The sequence below is a fragment of the Gopherus evgoodei genome, chromosome 22 (assembly GCF_007399415.2).
Source record: "Gopherus evgoodei ecotype Sinaloan lineage chromosome 22, rGopEvg1_v1.p, whole genome shotgun sequence".
NCBI lineage: Eukaryota > Metazoa > Chordata > Testudines > Testudinidae > Gopherus > Gopherus evgoodei.
In genome coordinates this window covers 200,938-213,002 of record NC_044343.1, presented here as the reverse complement: position 1 = coordinate 213,002, position 12,065 = coordinate 200,938, and the positions used below count along the sequence as shown (strand labels likewise).

The 12,065-nt window shown below is 34.6% G+C and overlaps 1 protein-coding gene across 3 annotated transcripts in view; it reads left to right on the top strand.

Moving 5' to 3' along the window:
* Nucleotides 1–7,883, top strand: part of EPS15L1 (epidermal growth factor receptor pathway substrate 15 like 1) — an 81,709-nt gene extending 73,826 nt beyond the window's left edge. For 2 of the 3 annotated variants that reach the window (XM_030540065.1, XM_030540064.1), the window contains 2 exons: nt 332–537; nt 6,377–7,883. In XM_030540065.1, the coding sequence (XP_030395925.1) occupies nt 332–537; nt 6,377–6,523 (353 nt within the window). In that variant the 3' untranslated portion in view covers nt 6,524–7,883. The remainder of the gene's footprint in view (nt 1–331; nt 538–6,376) is intronic. The other variant, XM_030540066.1, reaches the window with a different exon arrangement.
* Nucleotides 7,884–12,065: the final 4,182 nt, after the last annotated feature.

The window sequence follows — 12,065 nt, the reverse complement described above, 5'->3', positions numbered from 1 at the left end:
AATTGACAAATATTTGTGATCAAATGCCTTTATATATTGGTCTTCTATCTTTTTACAGTTTGTCAATAGTATTTTCATAAGTCTAGATTAACTTATTGCCAGTGTTTATAAATAACATTTATGAAAATCCATGAAGAGAGAAACAACTGTTGAGACCTTTTGCAGGGATAATGGGTGCTGTGATATCAGGTTAAATTTTAGATTATTCCAAGAAGAAAGGGTGATATTACAGTAAAAATGCATGAAGGACAAACTCCTACTTAGGGATTTGCATTTTCCATGGTAAGTAACCTCTTTTTCTCCTTGTTTTTTCTTCTCCTGAACTTTCCAGGTAAAAGTACTCCTGTAAACCAGCTCGGGTCTGCAGATTTTACCAAGCCCAATGATCCATTCCAGCCATTTGGGGCTGAGAGCAGTGACCCGTTTCAAACTAAAAAGGGGTTTGGGGACCCGTTTAGTGGAAAAGATCCATTTGCTCCCTCCTCTTCAAGTAAAACTTCTAAAGACTCTTCCTTGGGGTTTGCAGACTTCAGCTCTGTAAGTTAATTCATTGTCTCTGAGCAAACCACTTTCTGCTCTGCTTGCCGCAAACTTAGTTGTTTTTTTTTGTTTTAATTGCAGATCTACTGTCCACTTACTTCTGTCTTAATATCTTCATGCTGTCCCCATTGTAGTTCTGTATTAATATTTCTGTATAAAAAGGCATTTTCTCTCAATAATAAAGGAGTTTTGAGTTTGATACTCAATTTTAAAAGGGTTTGTTTTCTTTTAAATTATTTAAGTACAGTGTGCCTTTTCTCTCAAGATATTTGTAGCAGAATCTGTGTACTGTTTTTGTTGCATGGAGGCTGTTTTGTAATTGATTTTTGGAAGCCAGGATGTAAAAATTCCTCAGAAATAATAGTTTAAAGACATTTATATAACAGTTTCAACATATCCTGAAAAGTAAATCCTTAAAACAAAGGATTCCATATAGTATTTGTAACTGTTTGTGAAAAAGTCCTGACAATCCTGTCACAATGTTTTCTGTATGCACTGGAATATGAATCATAAAGAGACATATACAAGAGAGAGTATGAAAATTATTAGCTGTTGAATTTTGTTTCAATTACTGATTATGTATTTCATGATAAATGCAAAGTAATGCACGTTGGAAAGCATAATCCCAACTATACATATAAAATGATGGGGTCTAAATTAGCTGTTACCGCTCAAGAAGGAGATCTTAGAGTCATTGTGGGTAGTTCTCTGAAAACATCCACTCCGTGTGCAGAAGCGGTCAAAAAAGCAAACAGAATGCTGGGAATAATTAAGAAAGGGATAGATAATAGGACAGAAAATATCATGTTGCCTCTAGATAAATCCATGGTATGCCCACATTTCAAATACTGTGTGCAGATGTGATTGCCCCATATCAAAAAAGATATACTGGAATTGGAAAAGGTTCAAAAAACGGCAACAAATATGATTGGGATATGGAACGGCTTCTGTATGAGGAGAGATTAATAAGACTTTTCAGCTTGGAAAAGAGATGGCTAAATATGATTGAGGTCTATAAAATCATGACTGGTGTAGAGAAAGTAGATAAGTGTTGTTTACTACTTCTCATAACACAAGAACTAGGGGTCAACAAATGAAATTAGTAGGCAGTGGGTTTAAAACAAATGAAAGGAAGTATTTCTTCACACAACACACAGTCACCCTGTGGAACTCCTTGCCAGAGGATGTTGTGAAGGCCAAGACCATAATAGGGTTCAAAAAAGAACTAGATAAATTCATGGAGGATAGGTCCATCAATGGCTATTAGCCAGGATGAGCAGGAATGGTGTCCCTAACCTCTGGGAATGAGTGACAGGGGATGGATCACTTGATGATTACCTGTTCTGTTCATTCCCTCTGGGGCACCTGGCACTGGCCACTGTCGGAAGACAGGATACTGGGCTAGATGGATGTTTGGTTTGACCAAGTAGGGCCATTCTTATGTAGAGAAGCCCTTGTTAGACAAAGCAAACTAAGATCTGTTTTGTAGAACCACTATATTAACATCCATATTGCACCCCATTAGAAAAGATCAAAAGGTCTTACAGCAAATCAAGTGTAAATACCAGGTTTTCAAAAAGCCTGACTTTGTTTCTAATGTTGGCAGATACATTTACAATGATTTCAAATGTAGTGTTAGAATGGCTGTTCTAAATGCTACTGGTGGTGAATAGAAAATATGTTCCATACGAAGCCTCCAGCTTCTTTCTTCTCTCATGTGTTTAAGTTTTTTGTTCTGGGTTGCATTGCCACACAATAAAATTACCAACTCAGTCTATTTTTTTAAATCTGGTGGGCGTATTTCACTGTTAAGTAGGTATTGGTTTTTATTTTAAAAGTTTTATGTAGTGTTATTAATTTTAAACATTTTTCCCCAGTATTTCAGTTCACAGTAAAATGTGTATCATTCTCTGACCTGATATATGTTTACCTGAGGTCCTCTGTGCATATTTTTTTAGTTGCCCTCAATTCTTTAGTTTATCTGAAAATATCAAAGCTCAAAATATTATTAAACTTTACCATAATTAGCAAAAGTCTGTTGAAATTTGGTACACAGTTAAAGTCTGTGACAATATCCAAAATGGTGACAAAATTAAAATCAGACACAGAGCTTGCATTATCTGCAGGGTTTTTTTTAATGGTACTTAGTTTCTTTTGGGGGGAACAAGGATGTAATGTCTAAGCATAAAATTGGAAGGATTATTACCCAACAGTGATCACTGTATTTACAGAGTACAAATATTTCTTAGTTGGCAGGCTTGAGTAAGTCATCAGTGATTTATGCCAAATCATTAACCAGTGTCATTTCTTCCATTTAAGTTTGTGTTTATGCCCCTGTGCCATCAGGGTTATAGGAGATAGGATCAACCTTGGAAAGTAGAAAAAAATAGGATCTGAATCACCATTTATCATTTAGCTGGTGATAGCTTAGGTTAACTCTTGTCGTTGGGCAGTATTTAGTCTGATGAAACAAACTGAAGTTTGCATTTGTAAATGCTCTCTATTGCCCTGAGAAATCTCTTCACTATGTGCTCCTTTAAAAAGAGAGAGGTTTATTTGTTTCCCTGTTCCATTCAACATTATTTTCTTTCTGGTTGTGTACAACACAGGATCACGAAGCATTACTAAGCGAGGCAACATCTCTTCCTTTGTGAAGTCATAAGTAAGCCAGATATCTCATAAACCGGGGAAAGGATTGTGCTTATCTGTTGGTTGGAGCGTCCTGTTCTCAATTATGAAAATTCCAAATAATTCCATTTACAGTATGTTTTCTGACATGAAGTATGGAGCTGTAGGATCTGCAATTGCCATGTTGGTTAGCTGGAATTCTTTATGATTACAAGCAAAGAGAACCTGAGGATTTCCTTTATCTTTTTAATTGTTTTTCTAGTGTTGTTTGAATTACTGAGTTCTTATCCATTGGATTTAATGAGTGTGATTCCATTGCATTCTTGACTTTTGGATTGACATAAAACATGAGTCTTAGGAGCTGACAAAACCATTTTGTTCATTCATTTTTCAGATATTTCTAGTTTATAACTTGTAGAAAAATTTGCAAAATTCCAGTAATCTTACAATCAACAGAAGAAGACAAGCCAGGTGAGGCTTCTTTTGGTGGAAGGGAAAACTTATCCCTTCCACCAACAGAAGCTGGTCATGGGACAGTCTTTCCTGCCACCAAGAGAAGTTTGTCCGATAAAAGATATTCCCTCACTGACTTCGTGTGTGTCATATCTTCAAACCAACATGCTACAACACCACTGCAAACAGTTGATAAAAAGCATATTTTCAAGGAACAGAGCATTCAGAACTAAGCTCAAAGATTGCTCTTTATTCAATACATATGGAGTTTTGTCACACATTAGACACATTTTTCCTGCAGATGATTTGTCTTCCCTCCACTTATACTAGACCATTAATGTACTTGTTCTAATATTTTGAAAAATATATCAGTACTTTATTATTTGAGTGTTGCTTTCAGATACCTTATACCAAATGAAAGTACTTGTGATAATGCATATTAAATCAGCGTGTGAGAACTTTCTTTCAACATTAGCTTTTGTTGAAAAGTGGACAGCAATAATAATGTTATATTGGTTTATTTTTAGCTTAGTAAAATGGATTTTTATGGGCAATCTACAAACTTCTTTTAATATGGTGGTGATTATAAATTATACTTACTTAATAAATAGGGATCTTCATATTGATATAAAAGTATGCTTTTGAAATGATATGTTTGATCATGCTACCACTTTATAAGGTAAAAATGTGAATCAAGCATCAAGAGTTCCACACTTGTCAGGAATCCAGATTTGCTTTGTCTTGAATCCACTTCACTCTTTTAGTAAGCTTTTCTAACCACACACCATGATTTCAGATATGTATGAAATAAACATGTTTGTTTTTAGAAAAGTCTTTAGAAATATGCATCTTATCCTAAGGAATGAACACCACTGGTAAACTTATTTTTTCAACATTTTCAACAAAAGTGATTAGCTGAAATTCATTATATCTCTAAAACTTTTATGGTAACAATAATTTCACCCTAACTCCCATCCCTAGGATTTTCTTTTGAATGTTAGGAAACTTTGGTGAAATTCTGGCCCCGTGTAGTTTGACTTCATTGTGGCCAGGGTTTCACTCATTGTCTTGAAAATCATATATTTACAATTTAATGAGCTTTTAAGCCTTATTTACCAACTATTCACTGAAATAAATTATATTAGGAATGGATTGCGTTTCTTGGTTTCAAAAGTCAAGTTGCTAAGATGCAATGCACTTGTATTACTTGCTTTGCTTTCATGACATTAGTTTTTTAGCAGTAATAGCAGGAGGAACTGCCAAGAGCCAGGATAACATGAAGGTAAAATATAGTGTCACTAAAAAGATCAGAGAGTTGGACATAGATTACGTTTCTTGCAGGTCCAAATTAATAATGTTAATCTTACATGTTTAAAAATAGTATGAAACATGGATATAGTGTGTAATGGAAAGGTAGATTCTTGGGAAAATGTACACGAGACATAAAATAAACTAGATAAGTGCATATTTATTATTTAAAGTTAAGCATATGCTTTCCTGAATTGAGGCCTGTATGGATAAGACAAAGTTTGTAATGGATGCTGTAGCAAAATAAGCCAGTGCAACTATGTATGTTGTGCTGCATTCAAAGATATGTCCTATCATGCACCAGGGAGGTGGTATTCACAGTTTATACAGATATGATTCAACCAAAGGGGATATTTAGAATTCTATGCACTGCCTTTCCCTTCTAAAAAGTCAAAATAATACATTTTTCTGAACATTCAAATAAGTATCAGAGCAATTTTTTAAACAGTGGAAATAATACAAAACTGAGGACTAGTTTTGCAAATAATTACAATGTCGCAAATACTTATGTGTGTGTTTGCTGGACAGTGCACCCTTAAAGAATAAACAGTAAAAACTATGCACTGATTTTATTTAAAGGTAAAGTAAAATGTTGTTTTGATAAGAAAATAATATTTATCACATTTTATACAAAATCCAATGCAATCAGTTTTTAATGTCCACTTCTTTAATATGTGAAACTCTGTGTAATATTAGGGATGATTATTATTGGAATAATTTTGCACATTGCTTCCATGTACTGAAATGATTTGATCATATTAAAAAAAGATATGATGAATATTAAAATGTATTTTATTTCTGTAGTGTTTGTTGCAAAATTCATTTGGATTCTGTTATATTGTTTGCTACTGTACTGCCTGAAAAACTCTGAAAAACTTATTTTATAGACAATTGCAAAAGCAGAATTTTACTTTTGATTGAATGGTGAAACTTCCCACAAATTTGCAGTCTCCAGGTTCATTATTAACATGTATCACCATTTACAGAAAACACTTCACAGTGTAGTGGCATATCAGTAAATAGATTCCAGTTTTTGTCAGCTTGAGGCTAACATTATTATGCATCTTTAGTATGGAGGTAGGCTGCTATACCCTCAAACTCTTCCAAGTAATTGTGCCCATTGATGTAGAGTTCCTCTCTATGCCCAGATCTTCTGGTCACTTTCTTGTATGCATTTGGGACCTGGATTCAGGCACAATAACATCAACATGAAAAGTTTATGCCTTGGGTGAGAGGAGGAAGGTATTAAGTAAAAAGATCAGTGAATGGAATGGGGAAATCAATGAGTTTATTTCTGAGTTCAGCCTAAAGGTGATAGCCTTATACGTTTTGTTACTTGATGCACATTTCTTAATGATTTAGATCTACTGCATGTTGCATACTTATTCTGCTGTCTTTGTGTATATTTCTTTTGTTTATTAACCAAGTTTCCGTTTTTATTTTTTAGTTTGGAAATGAGGAGCAGCAGCTGGCCTGGGCAAAGCGAGAGAGTGAGAAAGCAGAGCAGGAGAGGCTGGCTCGATTGCGAAGACAAGAACAGGAAGACCTTGAATTGGCTATTGCACTCAGTAAGGCTGATATGCCAGACTCTTAAATACAAGTCTTGGGGCTCTACCCAATCCCAGTCAAACCCTTTAAAAAGGGTTTTGTAAAATTCTTGTTTTATGTTGTGAAGTAATTGTAGTCACCTTTAAGACAAAGCATAACAAGATTGGCTGGTTATATCAAACTGGGCTTTCCATGGCTTTTCAAATACACAATGCACAGGAAACACACTGTAAAAATTGTATTATACTTCCTAGATAAAAGTTACTGCTTGTAAGAAATTTAACATATGACCCTAAGGTACTGAAAGCAAAGTTTCTTTACAATGCAGACAGTGATTGCATACAATAAGCTGCAATTTGTGAATCTGGCTTTTATTACCTGAATTCCATTGTCATTGTTTTGAGGCTGCAGTATGAGTAATAAAATTATAGAAAATGGCGCTTGAAAAAAAAGTATATTTGTAAAATTATCACTTAGTTTTCAGTTCTTTTTGTTACATTTATTTAATTACTTATAGTCGGCCAATGACCACCTAGCTCAAAGACTTGAGGGCAAATTCTTTCTTAGATGGTCCCCTTTCATCACTGAGATATGGCTTATCTTATGAAAGAAACTCTGATTATTTATATATTAAATGCATAGTGACACAACTCATGTAGAGTCAATAATATTTTGAATTCAGAGCCTATGAGAATTAATACCTTTTTCTTATTTAAACATGATTATTGGCATAAGAGTTTTTTAATATTTATACATGGTGGTATTGAAAGGAATGATCCTGATATAGTAAATTAGACAAATGATGACTCAGTTCTAAATCATGGGATAAAATACAGATTAATTCCATGAACGAGCATTAAGACAGGAATCATCGTGTTTGAGGCTTTTTCTACATAATGTTGCACAATTTCACACTTTTTAAATTTTAATTTTTAACTGTAATCTTCCCTGCAACCATATTTTCCCTTCATTTGCTCCAACAAGCAGAATATAGGGCTATTATTTGTATTATCCAATTGACTATGTTACAATCTCTACCTCGGAAATGATTTAAGTGTGTGGTCCTATTTTTAAATATTATAGTTGATGATTAATCTCACTGCCCTTCATTTAAAGTTATACAACTGTTGTATAGACTAGAAAGTTTAATTTAAACTAGCCCAAGTTCACACAGATTTTATTTGCCAGATAGATTGAATAAATGGATATTCATGCAAAAGTTACAGCAATATTTGTAGAACAGAGAGGCTGTTTTTTTAAGCCTATCTACTGATAGCACTAATTAGGCCAGTATGTCCAGCTTTTGTGTAGACTTCCAGAATTCAGGGGGGATGTTACATGTATTTTATAGAGGTAATGCAATATGTATTTTACGTGTCATGGATATAAAATGAGTACTTATGGTATTTTTTTTGCTGTGAATTATTCATTTATAGAAACTGCCTTTTCTGGTAAATTACAGGAATTCAGCACTTCATTTGTCCTTGCCTGGTGCTCTGGTGTTGTTTGTAAATGGAATGGGTATTTAGGGCCAAATTTTCAAAATGTTCTTTGTGATCCCTGTATTTGCACCCCAATGCAAAGGTACATGTGCATATTGGCTAGTTAACATTCTGAATGTCCAAAATGTGGCCATCAGCTTGTAAAACATTCTCTGTTGGATAGCATTGTATTTCTTTATCTTCTGCAATGTATTTACATTTTTGTGTCCCTGTTTTGTTTTTATTTTTCCTTTCACAATGATGTTAGTGCCTGTTTTTCCGTCAAACGATCCCTACCTTCTAATTGCCTCATTCTGGATACTTTCCTTACACAGAGATAAGAATCCCAGAAGGCATTATTTTTTTTCTGATGACTAGTTTTCAGACCTAGAAATGTAATTAAACATTGGTGTCTCAGGACAATGCTGCATTTGCATTGAAAATCGACTCTAAATTGAGACCATCCACTTTAAGGTCTTCAGACAAAATATATTTGACAAAACTGAAGCCCATCATCTCAGAAGACATTCTACAGAGTTGCTGATCCCTGAATGTGTGCATAACTCCAGTTTAATGTTGTTACAAATGCTATGGGCTTTTAAATTTGTATCAGGAGGAGAGAAGAGATCCCTAAATATTAACAAAACATATATGTTTCTGTGTTGTCCTTTACTGAAGTAGCAAGCTGCCATGAACACGTAGGAAATAATGCTGCCATACTTACAGTACTTGATGACCTATGTGGTTACTTCCAACCATAACTGTTTTTCTGCAAAGTATATTATGGAGAATTTATGGACTTGTATACATGGCAGTATAATGCACTCTGTGTGGGTGTGATTTCTAAATCACACTAATGTGTTATGCATTAGTTGGTCCACGTTGACCCCTTATGTGAATTAACACAGTACTGGTTCAAAAAGCACTATGTCAATGAGCATTAACGTTGTGCTATTTGAACTAGTGCTGCACTAGCCAGATCAACATGGACCAATTAGTGTGCAACATATTATGGAGGTGTGATTTCTAGAGCACGTTAGAGCGCATTACCTAGCTGTGTGGACAAGCTCTTAAGTTATCAAGTCTGATTTTGAAAGTTTCAGAACACTCTCTTCTCCTTTGTTACACGACACTGAGTTCATGAAAGCAAAATAGGTCTACTTGTAGCTAACATCAATACAAAGTTTTTACCATTATGGGGGTAAATGTAGCATATATTTACATGTCAGGGCTATAGATGTCATCCTCACTATATAGACAGATCAAATCAGAAACAGCTGTATCAGACAGTATGTGCCTTTTCTCAGTTCACCTTGTACTACCATCACATTGCTTCAGAGAGATAGTTGCCCCTTGTTCTTTGAGCTGTTGTTGTAGTTTTGTTGTTTTATTTAGTCTTCTCTTATATTTTTTCTGTCTTGTGTACATATATATTTTGCATTTGTCTTTATCTCTCTTACACACCTAGCTCTTTGTTGGGAAAAATTAGGCTATTAGGATGCAGGGTCATGCCACCTTCTCCAAGTTGGCAGTGCCATTCCATAACCTATCCTTAGAAGGTGCACTCTCCTCCCCTGCAGCCTAGGGAGTAAAAGCATTACTTCTAGAATACACTAGGCCTGAGGAGTGAAAGTTACAAGATTGCTTTCAAGCTTGAGTCTCTGTATGGAGAAGTGTGGGGGCCAGGGGAGTGACATAATTTGTTTCTCTCTGCTCAAATTAAACAGCATTTTAAAACCAATTTATAAAGGAATTCTACTTCTGGATCTCCGCACACAAATGGGGCATGTGGATGAGCTAAAGAGCCTTATTACTCAGAAGATTAATGTGCCATAGAAAGAATTTCTGCCACTTTATAAAGTCTCTGAAATCTTCTAATATAATTGTGTTACTTCTGTGATATGCAGTTAGAATGGAATTACCTCATCCACCTTGTTTCTCTTACTTCTGTGATAGTTAATGTTTTTGGGACACAGTATGAGGTCAGAAAAGTGAATTTATCTAATAAATATATTTAGTATTATACTCAAGTGTAAACGTTGATTGTCCCTTCTGGGGTCTAGCCTTGTGTAACCAAATATGAGAATGAGCCAGTAGCAAAAGGTCAAGCAAATTAATCAATCAGGAGTCCAAGAAAATATGTAGTTAATCCATTTACAATTGCAAACATACAATAACCCTAAACTGTTTTGAGGTGGCTTTAATTTGGGAAGAGAAGGGATACATTTTAGAAAGCTGAAGTCTAGGAAACTTCCCTCTAATTTCTTTCTGTAATATCTAAGTGTCTCCTTGTAGAAAGCAGTCATCTTCATTCCTCTCTACCCTTGGAAGCAACATTTTTTATAGAAATTACTCCACTTTTTCTCCTAAAGCAAAAATTTATCATAACACATTAATCTTTCCTTCCTCCACCAAACATTGAAATCTTAACCACAAGTAGATTCACTTCAGTTTGGGCAGATCAGTGTGCGCGCACACAAAAATAAGGTACATCTGTATGTAAATATACAATAAATTATATAACAAAGATAGTGTGTATACATTCACACAAACTATATGTAGTATGTAATATGTGCTCTATAAAGTGTATATGCAATAAATATATAGTAAATTACTATATACTGTAAAAATGTGTATATATGTCTACATGCATATGTGCATTTTCTGTATAGAAATGGGAAATGAGATCTTTGTGGTTAGAATTTCAAACTTCTGGCAAAAGAAAAATACTTCTTCCAATCATTTCATTCAATAATGCTCTTATTGGCACAACAAGTTGTGTGTTTTGCCAGATGTCAGATATACCTGAGGGATTTGTCTCTCAGAGGTAAGTACAATCTGCCAAAGAAACCTTTGACAATGTGGTTTGGATATTATCACCTTTTGTCCACTTGCACATGCTGTCCATTTCCAGCCTGCTGGCATGTGTCTGTGTTGGGAGGCATCTCATTCCCTTCTCTCAGCATTAGACAAAGCTTTGCCTCCTAGTTTTTTGTTGAATATTTTATTGTTGAATTAAAGAATCTTTCACATATCTTCTTATGTGGATGTTAGGTAGAAATGTGGTAGAAGATGCTGTTTTTCTCAATCTCTTGTCTGCCATTTTGGTTGCACAGTCACTCTTCTCTGGGTTCGACCTGTGTTTTGTTTGTTTCTCAGTTTCTACCTATATTTTTGCCTTAAGAGAGGTGACTATGCATTGCATTTTTTTCTTTGATGAAAGAATTAAGATGATTCAGTTTTCTTCAGGGAGAAATCATTAGACAACAGTATGTAAAACAATCATAAAGAAGGTGCTAGGTTTCTATAGTAGCATGTGCGTATTTAGTATATACATCTGCATTTATGAAGTGCAGTCACTGCTGGGGTGACTCATGGCAACAGTTGATTACTACACAGGAACACTACACTGCATTTCAGAAATAAATGGAAGAAGACTTTTATCCAGTTGAAACTAGGCTTTTACAAAATATTCTTCTTGTAGAGACTGCCAACCATTCTATCATAGGAACAGATAATATTAAGGAATGTACTGGTACTTCTGTACTTTTGTATGAGACTTCATATGATCAGCATAGTTTTTCTTATGAAACCTCTGGCCTAATTATTTTTAAGTGGGATGAGTGATCAGTCTGTAATGTATTTTGTTTTATATAGTGTGTTCTTAAATGCAAGGAAATTCCAAGCTTTATCTGTTAAAGTATGGCACTTTTTTTCTTTCTGGTCTATGTGAAATCCTATTGTTAGACACTTTGTCATCACTTCAGCTTTGCTAAAAGACATTGTATTTTTTCTAGGGTTCTTCTTGTAACCTTTTTGGGGTTTACCATTTTATTTTTGTAATACTTCTCCATATTTGTCCTGAAGATTCAGCACTTATGGAATTTTGGTCTAAGTGTTAAGAATCATCGTTTCCCCCATGTATAAGGATCATTCCTATTTTCCATTTGTCTTTATTCCTGACTCTCAGAAAATGCATTTCTATTTAATTCCAATGTTCCAAAATAAGTTCTGTCAAACATGTTTTGTTTTGATCTGTGCCAATAGATTGTGTCATTATAAATGCATTGACCTGTCCCAGGTGCAATTAAATTACCAAACAGTAAT